The following is a 17,883-nucleotide window of genomic DNA, read 5'->3' on the forward strand; positions in this document are numbered from 1 at the left end:
ATTGGCCATAGGTAATCATGTACATGAAATGACAGATGAAATATTCAAATTATATATTACAACCTGTAGGTACGTATATACATACAGAAATATGTTACAGAAACTGGGACAAGGACAGAGAGAGAGAGATTAAAATGTCTGGAACACGCAAAATCTGCAGAGCTGAAACTGCTAGAAGTCCATCTGACAGAGGAATATTCTTTTACCTGAGGGAACGTCAGCCTTGTTCTATTCAGGCCGTCAGTGGATTGGATGAGAACTTCCCACGTTATAGAGGGCAACCGACTTAACTCAGGCTACTGATTTAAATAATACTCTCATCCAAAATCATCCTTACAGAAACACACAGAATAATGTTTGTCCAGTAAACGGGGGACCTGTGCCAGTGAATCTGACCCATAAATTAACCATCAAACCTACCTTCCAGCACATTGACAAATTGTATGAAGAAAGTACAGCACGATGTAGGTTTATTTGACACATGCTCCACCGTGACCTAAATGGAAAATGCAAAACATAGGTTTAAAATATAACAAAATTCTTATTAATGATTAAGAAGTTGTACATGAATGGCAATGAACTTCAGTGACTGCATTTTTAATCAAGTGATTTCAACTTTCTCATGAATTTACCCTAGATTTGATGGGAAACAATATGTGTTTCAATAATTCATAAGTATTAAATACATACAAAATTAGTTGCGTGAATGGCATTGCATAATACATTGGGTTTCCCAATAATTTTACAGCGACAGGAAGCCAGAAAATTTGAACAATCCTCTGAGATTTCTTCAAAAATTGAAGACATCCGAAGAGGTCAGTTGGAGAAATTGGATTGGAGCATGTGTTATGTCCCTTTGGGAGGTATGAGCAATGAAGCAAAAAGCTTCATTTCTGTTGTTAGTCTTGGGTCTGAGCTGCCAGCTCATCTCCGTTATGGTAGGGGATGCTATGTGCCTAGTGGATTCCTTGTGGCAGGAAGTAAAACAGATTTATAAAGGTCACAGGCATCTGACTGCTGGATGTTCTTTATTTGAAGGAGCAAACAGTGAAAGGAGGACCGTAGTGGTCAACACTTTACTACACGTTTCCAAGTGTCAAGATAGGGAATCATATGAGATGATCTGCAAATTTCCCTCAGACCATTTTCGAAGACAAAACGAGACTTTGTTTAGCAAGCCATGAATCAAACCGAAATGAATTGAAAGAAAGACTTGAGGTAATGTGACATGTGTCACCAGGTAGCGAGGCCCATTTCAAACCAGTATGTACAACAAACTTGCCACCAGATCAAGTGCAACTAGGCAGGCAGTTTTAGAGTCAAGGATGGTGAAAGATAGGAAGGGGTCATCCTCCCCAGTCAAGGAATGGAACTTTTGACTCCAAGTTAGAGGACACTCCAAGTGCTCCCACTGCCTTAAACCACTGAAACTGAGAGCTAAGGCAGGGACTCTGTGAGTCATGAGAACATAATCCAGTGAGGAGATCCGGGATCAGGATATTTCCTGTTTTCAGAGTCCCTGCCAAGCCAGTTATGGATGGATTTGCATTTGGGTTGGGAAATGATTGGACCAGGCCAAGTTTGGTAGTTCCGCTTCCCCCTGGGTGGGGCAGTAAGCGCCAATAAATAGGTCCTCTGCTGCACGACAGCTATCCTCCTGCCACTCGAGTTCTGATTGACTTTGGAGAACCTGGTGAGTCTTATTCTTCATTTCAACTTTGTTCATGGACACCCAAATGTTGAGTTTATGCTGGACTCAGCAAGCTTGATGGGTCCAAAATTATGATCATGGGTATAATGTTACTTAGTGGATGAGAACTTGGAATCTGGGCACAATGTTGTATTGTATTTACTAGATTACTGATACCTAGTTTGAATTCCTCTATTGAAAAAGAAATTAACAGGAAATATTAACATGAAGGGATAAAGAGCAAAGTATTTACCTTCTTCTATGCCTTCCTCTTGGACCTCTGCTGTGATTTCAGAGGCATTTATCTTAGAAGGTGTGAGACCCTTACACTCATCCTGATTGCCCTCTGCTCTGGATATAAGTCGTCCTGTCGGGACGTCATGAGAGGAAATGCTGATACAAATTGCTTGTGAGCTTGCCCGTGGTTTTAGAACATGTGAGGGCCTTTTCTGAAGATGTCGTTTTCATTAAAAAGAAAAAAGGAAAGAAGGAAAGAAAGAAACCAAAAGAGAAAACATTGCATGTTTCTTCACAACAAAGATATTTTCTTTAGAAAAGCTGTATGAGAAAAGGGAAGGTTTTCTCTGGGGTGATGTAACGAGCGAGAGAGAAGTCAGAAATTCATTAAAAAGTATTAAACAGATTAAGGCACATACTTAGAGATTGGTGAGATACTATCTGTTGTTATTCCACAAGATTTTGCTGTTTTCCCTATAGGAATTCCTTGTTGTGAACACGGTCATATACTTTCTTTCAGATATTAAGACTCCAGAAAGATGTCTTCTCAACAGCAGCAGTGCAAGCAGCCCTGCCAGCCACCACCAGTGTGCACACCAAAATGCCATGACCCTTGCCCACCTTGCAAGTGTCCAGACCCTTGCCCACCTTGCAAGTGTCCAGACCCTTGCCCACCTATAAAGTGCCCTGACCCATGCGTGCCTCAGCAGTGCAAGCAGAAATGCCCTCCTGGGGCACCTGCTCATCATTGTTAGCAGAAGTGGCCACCCAAGAGTATGTAAGAGCTTGAGCTTTTATCTGCATCTGGAAAGGATAAGGACAATCAGCTCAACTAGTTCCAGAGCTCCACCTTCCTCTTCTCTTCAAAGCCTATCATGGATACGGAAGAAGCTTCTCCACCCTTCAGCCTCAATATACGTGTGGTGCTTCCTGACAGACAGAGGTTTCTTACCTGTGAGTGCTGTACTGCTTCCCTCTGGGAGGTGCTCAAGAAAGCATCACACAGCCTCAGAAGGAAGAGCAGCCGCTCTCCTCCTGGGCGCCCTCTGAGGATTCTCTCACTGTCTTCTGTGTCGGTCGGTCACCTGGGCATGGGTTTCTACCAGCTGAGCAATTGTTACTTATCCTCCACGTCCTGAATAAAATACAGTTCTTTTGTGAGATGGGAAAATACTTTCTTTCTTTGCAAACCTGCTTTTAGCAATATCATATGATAATGTTGCTTGATTTCTATCCTTCTTTGATCCCGAGTTTCAGGCTTTCACAGTCAGTGTTATCTGAATTTTGAGTCGTATCAATGATTATTTCTATACAGTTAAAAATCCAGGTTATTTTCCTAATTCCTGCTTGATTGATTTGAGGAACAAGTTATTTAACTTCTTGGGATTTCAAATCCTTTAATAAACTCTGGGGGAAATCACATTTACAGTGTCAACGTGCTTAGGCATAAAAATTACATGAATGTGTGTCATTCAGTTGGTACAATACCGAGCACATAATTGGCATTTGAGAGGTGGCCGATCATCATTGTCCCTGTCATCATCACCGGCACCACCACCAACACCGTCACCACCACGCCCAGGTGCTCCAAGCAGGGGAGTGGCTCTGACATACCTCGGAGAGCAAGCAAGGAGATTCTTAAACTCTATTACCCATTCATATTCTGTGTTGTTTTTCTTTTCCAATTTAACCGAATTTTTAATCTGACACCACAAAATAACCAGTTTGGGAAATTATTGGGATACTGTGTTTAAAATTATAATAGTTCTGAAAACTTGGGTAGTACAAGAGAAAGGGAATTTAAAGGGACCTTACCAGACAAAGTGCTACCTGTTCTCCATGTGTACAACGTGCTCTTCTTACTGCAAAACTCAACAACCACAAGGTCTTATTAAATTTTTTCACCTCAGAAATTACATTCTTCATTATTTTGACCCCACCTTTGAGATACACTGGGAATTCCAATGTTTATCTTGATTTACAAAATGACTCTTGCTATGCAGCTTGTTTTCCAAGCTGGTCTAGTAAGCTGTGAAAAGGGAGGTGTTCATTAAGCATACCCCTTCTTGTGGTTAGAAGTAAAGGAGTCAAAGATGCCAGAACTGCAGAAGCAAACATATGCCCATGTTACTGTTCAACGCTCTTCAGACTATGACATGAGTGGAAAATCAACAGTGCTATTTGGGAGATGTCTCTACTGTAGCTACTGTTATTTGACCTGACATAGAAATTAGTTCTTTGAGGTGGGATGCTCCTGTAACAAATCTTAAAATTGAGGCATTGGCTTATGGGTCTGGAGGTGGTTGGAAAGGAATCTGATACTGGAAGCCGTAAACGTGGTGCTCCATATTATTCAATAGCAAAATGTTTGCAGTAATGGCTGATCATGGTATCTTTAGAGGCAAACCAAAGGTTGCTCATTTGTTGATTTGCCCAGGGTATTTCAGGAGACGTATGTTCAGGAAAATCTTTCTGGTTGACAGGCCAGACATGTAAAGAATCAAAAGAAAAATAATACAGTCCAGAAGTTCAAAACCTTGTTGAATTAGAAAACTCACCACTTGTAAGTCCTAAAGAGTAAGAGATGAGATTAGAAGTGGTTTTCAACTAGAAGTTCAATTTCAGTGGACTGTTACAACAGGGAAAAGAGACAGAAGTTGTCATCTTTCCACCTGTGTGCCAGGGAGCCTCATGGTTGCTGTATTATGTTAGGGGAAAAGGCAGTAATTTAATCAGGCCAGAAAATTCCTTCTACAAAAGGACCTAACTGAGATCTGTAGGACATAGAAATGATTGGGGGACTGAAATTATATCAGGTGCCTAATAAGTTTCTGAGGGAATTGAGAACTAGTAAACTATATGCCAAAACGAAAAAGAATGATTTTCAAGATTACTAACGACTTTCCGGCCCACCTTTCCCTATTTTCCACACTAGGAAATCAGATATGGTCAGTACAGGTGACTAAAAGGGAATATCTACTCTGAGGTGATTACAAGGACCCCAGAGAATACTGTATAAAGGAAGCTCTCTCAGAGAATAGTATCAGATCCTGAGAGAGCCTAGGAGGAGAAGGAACACAGAGATGCTCAAACATTGCTACTCTGTTGTGTGATGCTTATTCCTTCCGCTTTCCCTCCGGGTTTATTGAGGAATAATTGACAAATGAAATTGTACATATTTACGGTGTATAATGTGATGACTTGACGTATGTGTACTTTATGCAGTGATTACCAACATCGGTCACTTAGCACATAGATCACTTCATAAGTAAAAATGAAATGTGTGTATGTCTCTCTGTTTTGTGTGTGTGCGTGTGCGTGTGTGTGTGTGTGTGAGATGAGAATGCTTATGGTCTAATTTCTCAGCAAGATTCAAATAGACACCTGAGTGTTATTAGCTAGATCACCATGCTGTACTGTAGACTCTGAGACTCATTCATTGTATGATTGCAGGCTTGTACCGTTGGCCCAAAACCTCCACCTTTGTCCAACCCGTGAGACCCTGTTGACCACCATTCTACTCTCTGTTGCTGTGACATCTGTTAGTTTGGAAACACATTCTTAAATAAACAATGGTGCAAAGAAGAAATAACAAATAAATAGAAAATAACTTGAGATGAATGAAAATGCAAAGAAAACATACAAGAACTTTGGGGATAAATGTAAGGCAGCACAAAGAGAGCAACTTATGCCTGGAGATATCTATATTACAAAAGATGATCTCAAATCAGTAGCCTGATAGACATGGATGCATGTGTGTAGGTATATGAAAATTGAAAACTCGTAACACTAAATACAGCAACGTATAAGCAGTGAATAATTTTGGCCGTTTAATGGACATGATCACTTTTTAACAGCTTTATGTTTTCCCCATTATATATTCAATTATATACCTTTATTTATATAAAAATGTATCATATTGTTAAAAATATAAATATCAGTCAGTGAAGATGTGTCTGAGCTGCAAGGAAAGTTTACGACCGGGTCTCCTGGCACATGCCTAGCTGATGACTTTCACAGGATTCAAGTGTCTCCTCTTTCTCCTCCTCTACTCCTCATTCCCCTCTTCTTCCTGCTGTCCCATTATAAAACCCCATTCCTAAGAAGCTTCCTGATTATTTGGCCAAGACAAGTTACTAGGCCAGTTCTTCCTTCTGACTGCAGGAAGAATTATGAAAGGACTATTACTAAATGCATGGGCGATATGTCAAAGTACCAAATTGGACGGTTAAGGGGTAGATATTGGCAGTGAAGATAATATGGCAGGTTGACGGTTCTGGCACGTGAAGAAGAAGACAGAGAATAAACGGTGAACATTTTTTTCAAATTTCTCTCTTCAAAGACCTAAAACATTGTAGGACTGAGTGGAAAAAAGCAAATATATCGGATGTGCCCTAAGTTCACATTTCATCCACGTGACAGACCTGTAGTGTTTTGCTTATCTTTCCCCTCCCAGCGTCACTCTGAATCATTTATATGTGATGCTCTGAATCTGAAATGGTACCTTATATCTAGTTTTGGTTTCACACAATTGAAACGTCGTATTCACTTCTGGAATACAAGAGATTTATTTCCTGATAAAGGAATTTTAAGCGCACGACAGCGGTCTAGGGAAGAGTTCGCGTAAGTTGAGATGGGATATCCTGATTCCATTAAACATCTGTTCCCACATTCTACAGTACCATAAAGCAAGATTTGCAACTCTATTCCTAAACCAGACAGGGCCTTCACCAACCATGTCCCATCAAAAGACTCTTCGGTGCCCATGGGGACAGCATAGAAAAGAGTAGTGCTCATATCCAGGACCGAAGGGAGGAACTTAGAAAACATGTTAACATCTAAATCACTGAAAAGGCAGAAATGAAATCTTTGGTGGACATGCTAAGGCAATGGTTCCGGAACTTCAGTTCTTGGCTAATAGCTCAGTATATTTGTCGTAATTCCACACCCCATGTGTCATATTACATTAATATGCTTGGCTTTAAGTTCACTTCAAAATACCTTTGAAAATTATTATTTTAATTGGCCATAGGTAATCATGTACATGAAATGACAGATGAAATATTCAAATTATATATTACAAATGTGCGTACATATATACATAGAGAAATATGCTACTGAAAGAGGGACAAGAACAGAGAGAGAGAGATTAATATGTGTGGAACACGCAAAGTCTGAAGAGCTGAAACTCTGCTGGAAGTCCATTGGAGAGGGGAATATTCCTGTACCTGAGGGAGCGTCAGTCTTGTTCTATTCAGGCCATCAGTGGATTGGATGAGAACTTCCCACATTATAGAGGGCAACCGACTTAACTCAGGCTACTGATTTAAATAATACTCTCGTCCAAAATCATCCTTAGAGAATCACAAAGAATAATGCTTGACCAGAAAACTGGGGACCCGTGCAAGTGAATATGACCCATAAATTGACCTGAAAACCTTCCTTCCAGCACATTGACAAATTGTATGAAGAATGTAGAGCAGGAAATAGGTTCATTTGACACATGCTCCACCATGACAAAAATGGAAAATGCAAAAAATTGGTTTAAAATATAACAAAATTCTTATTAATGATTAAGAAGTTGTACATGAATGGCAATGGACATCAGTGACTGCATTTTTAATCAAGTGATTTCAACTTCCTCTTGAATTTACCCTAGATTTGATGTGAAGCAAAATGTGTTTAAATGATTCATATGTATTAAATACATAAAAATTAGTTGCGTGAATGGCTTTGCATATTAGATTGGGTTTCCCAATAATTTCAAAGCGACAGGAAGCCAGAAAAATTGAACAATCCTCTGAGATTTCTTCAAAAATTGAAGACATCCAATGAGGTCATTTGGGAGAAATTAGATTGCGGCATGGCTTATGTCCCTTTGGGAGATGTGAGCAAAAAGCTTCATTTGTGTTTTAAGTCTTGGGTCTGAGCCGCCAGCTCATCTGAGTTATGGTAGGTGATGCTACGTGCCTAGTGAATTCCTTGTGGCACGAAGTAAAACTGATTTATAAAGGTCACAGGAATCTGACTGCTGCATGTTCTTTATTTGAACGAGCAAACGGTGAAAGGAGGACCGTAGTGGTCAACACGTTATTACACGTTTCCAAGTGTCAAGATAGGGAATCATATGAGATGATATGCAAATGTCTCTCAGACCTTTTTCGAAGACGAAACGAGACTTCGTTCAGCAAGCCATGAATCAAGCCGAAAGGAATTGTAAAAAGGACTTGAGGTAAAGACACATGTGCCACCAGGTAGCGAGGCCCATTTCAAACCAGTACGTACAACAAAATTGCCACCAGATCGAGTGCAACTAGGCAGGCAGTTTTAGAGTCAAGGATGGTGAAAGTTAGGGAAGGGTCATCGTCCGCAGTCAAGGAATGGAACTTTTGACTACAAGGTAGGGAGCACTCCAAGAGCTCCCACTGCCTTAAACGACTGAAACTCAGAGCTAAGGCAGGGACTCTGTGAGTCATGAGAACATAATCCAGTGAGGAGATCCTGGAAGAGGATATTCCCTGTTTTCAGCGTCCCTGCCAAGCCAGTTATGGATGGATTGGCATTTGGGTTGGGAAATGGTTGGACCAGGCCAAGTTTGGTAGTTCCGCTTCCCCCTGGGTGGGGCAGTAAGTTCCAATAAAAAGGTCTTCTGCTGCACGACGGCTATCCTCCTGCTATTCGAGTTCCGATTGAATTTGGAGAACCTGGTGAGTCTGATTCCTCATTTCAACTTTGTTCTTGGACACCCAAAAGTTGAGTTTATGCTGCAGTCAGCAAGCTTGATGGGTCCAAAGTTATCATCATGAGTATAATTCTATTTGGTGGATGGGAACGTGGAATGTGGGCACAATGTTGTATTGTATTTACTAGATTTCTGCTACCTAGTTTGAATTCCTCTATTGAAAAAGAAATTAACAGGAAATTTTGACATGAAGAGATAAAGAGCAAAGTATTTACCTTTTTCTATGCCTTTCTCTTGGACCTCTACTGTGATTTCAGAGACATTTATCTTAGAAGGTGTGAGAGCCTTACACTCATCATGATTGCCCTTTGCTCTGTATATAAGTCATCCTGTTGGGACCTCATGCGAGAAAACGTTGATAGAAATTGCTTGTGAGCTTGCCCATGGTTTTAGAACATGTGAGGGCCTTTTCTGCATATGTCGTTTTCATAAAAAAGTAAAAAAGTAAGAAAGAAAGAAAGGAAGGAAGAAAGAAAGAAAGAAAAAAGAAAGAAACCAAAAGAGAAATCATTGCATGTTTCTTCAACACAAAGATATTTTCTTCAGAAAAGTTGTATGAGAAAAGATAAGGTTTTCTCTGGGCTGATGTAACGATTTTCTGAAGAGAGAGAGAGAAGTCAGAAATTCACTAAAAGGTATTAAAGAGATTAAAGCACATACTTAGAGATTGGTGAGATACTATCTGTTGTTATTCCACAAGATTTTGCTGTTTTCCCTATAGGAATTCCTTGTTGTGAACACGGTCATATACTTTCTTTCAGATATTAAGACTCCAGAAAGATGTCTTCTCAACATCAGCAGTGCAAGCAGCCCTGCCAGCCACCACCAGTGTGCACACCAAAATGCCATGACCCTTGCCCACCTTGCAAGTGTCCAGACCCTTGCCCACCTTGCAAGTGTCCAGACCCTTGCCCACCTATAAAGTGCCCTGACCCATGCGTGCCTCAGCAGTGCAAGCAGAAATGCCCTCCTGGGGCACCTGTTCAACATTGCTAGCAGAAGTGCCCACCCAAGAGTAGGTAAGAGCTTGAGCTTTTATCTGCATCTGGAAAGGATAAGGACAATCAGCTCAACTAGTTCCAGAGCTCCACCTTCCTCTTCTCTTCAAAGCCTATCATGGATATGGAAGAAGCTTCTCCACCCTTCAGCCTCAATATGCGAGTGCTGCTTCCTGACAGACAGAGGTTTCTTACCTGCGGGTGCTGTACTGCCTCCCTCTGGGAGGTGCCCAAGAAAGCATCGCAGAGCCTCTGAAGGAAGACCAACAGCTCTCCTCCTGGGCACGCTCTGAGGATTCTCTCGCTGTCTTCTGTGTTGGTCGGTCACCTGGGCATGGGTTTCTACCAGCTGAGCAATTGTTACTTATCCTCCACGTCCTGAATAAAATACAGTTCTTTTGTGAGATGGGAAAATATTTTCTTTCTTTGCAAACCTGCTTTTAGCAATATCATATGATAATGTTGCTTGATTTCTATCCTTCTTTGATCCCGAGTTTCAGGCTTTCACAGTCAGTGTTATCTGAATTTTGAGTCGTATCAATGATTATTTCTATACAGTTAAAAATCCAGGTTATTTTCCTAATTATTGCTTGACTCATTTAAGGAACAAGTTTTGTAACTTCTTGGGATTTCAAATCCTTTAATAAACTCTGGGGAAAATCACATATACAGTGCCCACTTGCTTAGACATAAAAATTACATGAACATGTGTCATTGAGTTGGCACAATGCCGAGCATGTAATTGGCATTTGAGAGGTGGCAGATCATCATTGTCCCTGTCATCATCACCGTCACCACCACCAACACCGTCACCACCACCCCAGGTGCTCCAAGCAGGGGAGTGGCTCTGACATACCTAGTAGAGCAAGCAAGGATATTCTTTAAACTCTATTATCCATTCATATTCTGTGTTGATTTTCTTTACCAGTTTAACTGAATTTTTAATCTGACCCCACAAAATAACCAGTTTGGGAAATTATTGGGATACTCTGTATAATATTATAGTAGTTCTGAAAACATGGGTAGTACAAAAGAAAGGGAACTTAAAGGGACCTTACCAGACAAAGTGCTACCTCTTCCCCATTTGTACAACGTGCTCTTCTTATTGCAAACCTCAACAACCGCAGGGTCTTACTATGTTTTTTCACCTCGGAAATTACATTCTTCATTATTTTGACCCCACATTTGAGATACACAGGGGATTCCAATGTTTATCTTGATTTACAAAATGACTGTTACTATGCCGCTTGTTTTCCAAGTGCTTAGCTTACTGGTCCAGTAAGCTGTGAAAAGGGATGTGTTCATTAAGCATATCCCTTCTTTTGGTTAGAAGTAAAGGAGTCAAAGATACCAGAACTGCAGAAGCAAACAAATGCCCATGTTACTGTTCAACGCTCACCAGACTCTGTCATGAGTGAAAAATCAACACTGCTATTTGGGAGTTGTCTCTACTGTAGCTACTGTTATTTGACCTGACATAGAAATTAGTTCTTTGAGGTGGGATGCTCCTGTAACAAATCTTAAAAAAATTGCGGCATTGGCTCATGTGTCTGGAGGTGGTTGGAAAGGAATCTGATATTGGAAGCCATAAATGTGGTGCTACATGTTATTCAAAGGCAAAATGTTTGAAGTAATGGTAGTCCATGGTATCTTTAGAGGCAAAGCAATGGTTGCTCACTTGCTGATTTGCCCAGGGTATTTCAGGAGATGTATGTTCAGGAAAATCTTTCTGGTTGACAGGCCAGGAATGTACAGAATGAAAAGAAAAATAATACAGTCCAGAAGTTCAAAACCTTGTTGAATTAGAAAACTCACCGCTTGTAAGTCCGAAAGAGTAAGAGATGAGATTAGAAGTGGTTTTCAACTAGAAGTTCAATTTCAGTGGACTGTTACAACAGGGAAAGTAGACAGAAGTTGTCTTCTTTCCACCTGTGTGCCAGGGAGCCTCATGGTTGCTGTATTATGTTAAGGGAAAAAGCAGTAATTTAATCAGGCCAGAAAATGCCTTCTACAAAAGGACCTAACTGAGATCTGTAGGACATAGAAATGATTGGGGGACTGAAATTATATCAGGTGCCTAGTATGTTTCTGAGGGAATTGAGAACTAAATTAACTATGGGCCAAAACGAAAAAGAATGATTTTGAAGAGTACTAACGACATTCCCGCGCACCTTTCCCTAATTTCCAACTAGGAAATCAGATATGGTCAGTACAGGTGACTAAAAGGGAATATCCACTCTGAAGTGACTACAAGGACCCCAGAGAATGATGGATAAAGGAAGCTCTCTCAGAGAATAGTATCAGATCCTGAGAGAGCCAAGGAGGAGAAGGAACACAGAGATGCTCAAACATTGTTACTCTGTTGTATGATACTTATTCCTTCATGCTTTCCCTCTGGGTTTATTGAGGAATAATTAACAAACGAAATTGTACATATTTACTGTGTATAATGTGATGACTTGACATATGTGTACTTTATGCAGTCATTACCATCATCGGTCACTTAGAACATAAATCACTTCATCAGTAACAATGTAATGTGTGTATGTCTCCCTGTTTCTGTGTGTGTGTGTGTGTGTGTGTCTTTGTATGTGTGTGTGTGATGAGAATGCTTATGGTCTAATTTCCCAGCAAGATTCAACTACACAAGTGAGTGCTATTACCTAGATCACCATGCTCTACTGTAGACTCTGAGAACTCATTCATTGTATGATTGCAGGCTTGTACCCATGGCCAAACATCCGACCTTTCCCCGACCCCTCAGACCCTGCTGACCACCATTCTACTCTCTGTTGCTCTGACATCTGTTAGTTTGGAAACACATTCCAAAATGAACAATGGTACGAAGGAGAAATAAGAAATAAATAGAAAATAACTTGAGATGAACGAAAATGAAAAGAAAACATACAAGAACATTCGGGATAAATGTAATGCAGCACAAAGAGAGCAACCTATGCCTAGAGATATCTATATTACAAAAGATGATCTCAAATCAGTAGCCTGATAGACATGGATGCATGTGTGTGGGTTTATGAAAATTGAAAACTCGTAACACTAAATACAGCAAAGTATCAGCAGTGATTGTTTTTGGCCGTTTAATACACATGCTCATTTTTTAACAGCTTTATGTTTTCCGCATTATATATTAAATGGTATACCTTCATTTTAATAACAACGTATCATATTGTTAAAAATATATATAGGAGTCAGTGAAGATGTGGCTGAACTGCAAGCAAAGTTTACGACCTGGTCTTCTGGCACATGCCTAGCTGATGACTTTCACACGATTCAAGTGTCTCCTCTTTCTCCTCCTCTACTCCTCATTTCCCTCTTCCTCCTGCTGTCCCATTATAAAACCCCATTCTTAAGAAGCTTCCTGATTATTCGGCCAAGACAAGTTACTAGGCCAGTTCTTCCTTCTGACTGCAGGAAGAATTATGAAAGGACTATTACTAAATGCATGGGCGATATGTCAAAGTACCAAATTGGACGGTTAAGGGGTAGATATTGGCAGTGAAGATAATATGGCAGGTTGAGGGTTCTGGCACGTGAAGAAGAAGACAGAGAATAAACGGTGAACATTTTTTTCAAATTTCTCTCTTCAAAGACCTAAAACATTGTTGGACTGAGTGGAAAAAAGCAAATATATCAGATGTGCCCTAAGTTCACCTTTCATCCACATGTCAGATCTGTAGTGCTTTGCTTATCTTTCCCCTCCCAGCGTCACTCTGAATCATTTCTATGTGATGCTCTGAATCTGAAATGGTACCTTATATCTAGTTTTGGTTTCACACAATTGAAACGTCGTATTCACTTCTGGAATACAAGAGATTTATTTCTTGATAAAGGAATTTTAAGCGCAGGACAGCGGTCTAGGGAAGAGTTCGCGTAAGTTGAGATGGGATATCCTGATTCCATTAAACATCTGTTCCCACATTCTACAGTATCATAAAGCGAGATTTGCAACTCTATTCCTAAACCAGACAGGGCCCTCACCAACCATGATCCATCAAAACACTCTTCAGTGCCCATGGCGACAGCATAGAAAAGAGTAGTGTTCATATTCAGGATACAAGGGAGCAACTTAGAAAACCTGTTAACATCTAAATCACTGAAAAGGCAGAAATGAAGTCTTTGGTGGACGTGCTAAGGCAATGGTTCCTGAACTTCAGTTATTTGCTAATAGCTCATTATATTTGTCATAATTCCACACCCCATGTGTCATATTACATTAATATGTTTGGCTTTAAATTCACTTCAAAATACCTTTGAAAATTTTTATTTTAATTGGCCATAGGTAATCATGTACATGAAATGACAGATGAAATATTCAAATTATATATTACAACCTGTAGGTACGTATATACATACAGAAATATGTTACAGAAACTGGGACAAGGACAGAGAGAGAGAGATTAAAATGTCTGGAACACGCAAAATCTGCAGAGCTGAAACTGCTAGAAGTCCATCTGACAGAGGAATATTCTTTTACCTGAGGGAACGTCAGCCTTGTTCTATTCAGGCCGTCAGTGGATTGGATGAGAACTTCCCACGTTATAGAGGGCAACCGACTTAACTCAGGCTACTGATTTAAATAATACTCTCATCCAAAATCATCCTTACAGAAACACACAGAATAATGTTTGTCCAGTAAACGGGGGACCTGTGCCAGTGAATCTGACCCATAAATTAACCATCAAACCTACCTTCCAGCACATTGACAAATTGTATGAAGAAAGTACAGCACGATGTAGGTTTATTTGACACATGCTCCACCGTGACCTAAATGGAAAATGCAAAACATAGGTTTAAAATATAACAAAATTCTTATTAATGATTAAGAAGTTGTACATGAATGGCAATGAACTTCAGTGACTGCATTTTTAATCAAGTGATTTCAACTTTCTCATGAATTTACCCTAGATTTGATGGGAAACAATATGTGTTTCAATAATTCATAAGTATTAAATACATACAAAATTAGTTGCGTGAATGGCATTGCATAATACATTGGGTTTCCCAATAATTTTACAGCGACAGGAAGCCAGAAAATTTGAACAATCCTCTGAGATTTCTTCAAAAATTGAAGACATCCGAAGAGGTCAGTTGGAGAAATTGGATTGGAGCATGTGTTATGTCCCTTTGGGAGGTATGAGCAATGAAGCAAAAAGCTTCATTTCTGTTGTTAGTCTTGGGTCTGAGCTGCCAGCTCATCTCCGTTATGGTAGGGGATGCTATGTGCCTAGTGGATTCCTTGTGGCAGGAAGTAAAACAGATTTATAAAGGTCACAGGCATCTGACTGCTGGATGTTCTTTATTTGAAGGAGCAAACAGTGAAAGGAGGACCGTAGTGGTCAACACTTTACTACACGTTTCCAAGTGTCAAGATAGGGAATCATATGAGATGATCTGCAAATTTCCCTCAGACCATTTTCGAAGACAAAACGAGACTTTGTTTAGCAAGCCATGAATCAAACCGAAATGAATTGAAAGAAAGACTTGAGGTAATGTGACATGTGTCACCAGGTAGCGAGGCCCATTTCAAACCAGTATGTACAACAAACTTGCCACCAGATCAAGTGCAACTAGGCAGGCAGTTTTAGAGTCAAGGATGGTGAAAGATAGGAAGGGGTCATCCTCCCCAGTCAAGGAATGGAACTTTTGACTCCAAGTTAGAGGACACTCCAAGTGCTCCCACTGCCTTAAACCACTGAAACTGAGAGCTAAGGCAGGGACTCTGTGAGTCATGAGAACATAATCCAGTGAGGAGATCCGGGATCAGGATATTTCCTGTTTTCAGAGTCCCTGCCAAGCCAGTTATGGATGGATTTGCATTTGGGTTGGGAAATGATTGGACCAGGCCAAGTTTGGTAGTTCCGCTTCCCCCTGGGTGGGGCAGTAAGCGCCAATAAATAGGTCCTCTGCTGCACGACAGCTATCCTCCTGCCACTCGAGTTCTGATTGACTTTGGAGAACCTGGTGAGTCTTATTCTTCATTTCAACTTTGTTCATGGACACCCAAATGTTGAGTTTATGCTGGACTCAGCAAGCTTGATGGGTCCAAAATTATGATCATGGGTATAATGTTACTTAGTGGATGAGAACTTGGAATCTGGGCACAATGTTGTATTGTATTTACTAGATTACATTCTAGTTAGATACCTAGTTTGAATTCCTCTATTGAAAAAGAAATTAACAGGAAATATTGACATGAAGGGATAAAGAGCAAAGTATTTACCTTCTTCTATGCCTTCCTCTTGGACCTCTGCTGTGATTTCAGAGGCATTTATCTTAGAAGGTGTGAGACCCTTACACTCATCCTGATTGCCCTCTGCTCTGGATATAAGTCATCCTGTCAGGACGTCATGAGAGGAAATGCTGATACAAATTGCTTGTGAGCTTGCCCATGATTTTAGAACATGTGAGGGCCTTTTCTGAAGATGCCGTTTCCATTAAAAAGAAAACAGGAAAGAAGGAAAGAAAGAAACCAAAACAGAAAACATTGCATGTTTCTTCACAACAAAGATATTTTCTTTAGAAAAGCTGTATGAGAAAAGGGAAGGTTTTCTCTGGGCTGATGTAACGATTTTCTGAAGAGCGAGAGAGAAGTCAGAAATTCATTAAAAAGTATTAAACAGATTAAAGCACATACTTAGAGATTGGTGAGATACTATCTGTTGCTATTCCACAAGATTTTGCTGTTTTCTCTATAGGAATTCCTTGTTGTGAACACGGTCATATACTTTCTTTCAGATATTAAGACTCCAGAAAGATGTCTTCTCAACATCAGCAGTGCAAGCAGCCCTGCCAACCACCACCAGTGTGCACACCAAAATGCCATGACCCTTGCCCACCTTGCAAGTGTCCAGACCCCTGCCCACCTTGCAAGTGTCCAGACCCTTGCCCACCTATAAAGTGCCCTGACCCATGCGTGCCTCAGCAGTGCAAGCAGAAATGCCCTCCTGGGGCACCTGTTCAACATTGCTAGCAGAAGTGGCCACCCAAGAGTATGTAAGAGCTTGAGCTTTTATCTGCATCTGGAAAGGATAAGGACAATCAGCTCAACTAGTTCCAGAGCTCCACCTTCCTCTTCTCTTCAAAGCCTATCATGGATATGGAAGAAGCTTCTCCACCCTTCAGCCTCAATATGCGAGTGCTGCTTCCTGACAGACAGAGGTTTCTTACCTGCGGGTGCTGTACTGCCTCCCTCTGGGAGGTGCCCAAGAAAGCATCGCAGAGCCTCTGAAGGAAGACCAACAGCTCTCCTCCTGGGCACGCTCTGAGGATTCTCTCGCTGTCTTCTGTGTTGGTCGGTCACCTGGGCATGGGTTTCTACCAGCTGAGCAATTGTTACTTATCCTCCACGTCCTGAATAAAATACAGTTCTTTTGTGAGATGGGAAAATATTTTCTTTCTTTGCAAACCTGCTTTTAGCAATATCATATGATAATGTTGCTTGATTTCTATCCTTCTTTGATCCCGAGTTTCAGGCTTTCACAGTCAGTGTTATCTGAATTTTGAGTCGTATCAATGATTATTTCTATACAGTTAAAAATCCAGGTTATTTTCCTAATTATTGCTTGACTCATTTAAGGAACAAGTTTTGTAACTTCTTGGGATTTCAAATCCTTTAATAAACTCTGGGGAAAATCACATATACAGTGCCCACTTGCTTAGACATAAAAATTACATGAACGTGTGTCATTGAGTTGGCACAATGCCGAGCATGTAATTGGCATTTGAGAGGTGGCAGATCATCATTGTCCCTGTCATCATCACCGTCACCACCACCAACACCGTCACCACCACCCCAGGTGCTCCAAGCAGGGGAGTGGCTCTGACATACCTAGTAGAGCAAGCAAGGATATTCTTTAAACTCTATTATCCATTCATATTCTGTGTTGATTTTCTTTACCAGTTTAACTGAATTTTTAATCTGACCCCACAAAATAACCAGTTTGGGAAATTATTGGGATACTCTGTATAATATTATAGTAGTTCTGAAAACATGGGTAGTACAAAAGAAAGGGAACTTAAAGGGACCTTACCAGACAAAGTGCTACCTCTTCCCCATTTGTACAACGTGCTCTTCTTATTGCAAACCTCAACAACCGCAGGGTCTTACTATGTTTTTTCACCTCGGAAATTACATTCTTCATTATTTTGACCCCACATTTGAGATACACAGGGGATTCCAATGTTTATCTTGATTTACA

At 40.5% G+C, this 17,883-nt stretch overlaps 1 protein-coding gene across 1 annotated transcript; it reads left to right on the top strand.

Annotated features, from left to right (window-relative positions):
* Positions 1-2,466: 2,466 nt before the first annotated feature.
* Positions 2,467-2,682, top strand: LOC307197633 (uncharacterized protein; the record flags this gene model as incomplete). The annotated part of the gene is made up of 1 exon (XM_079943727.1): positions 2,467-2,682. The coding sequence occupies one exon, from the start codon at positions 2,467-2,469 to the stop codon at positions 2,680-2,682; it is 216 nt and encodes a 71-aa protein (XP_079799853.1).
* Between the last annotated feature and the right edge of the window lie 15,201 nt (positions 2,683-17,883).

Source organism: Stenella coeruleoalba (assembly GCF_951394435.1).
Source record: "Stenella coeruleoalba genome assembly, chromosome: 1".
NCBI classification, from domain to species: Eukaryota; Metazoa; Chordata; class Mammalia; order Artiodactyla; family Delphinidae; genus Stenella; species Stenella coeruleoalba.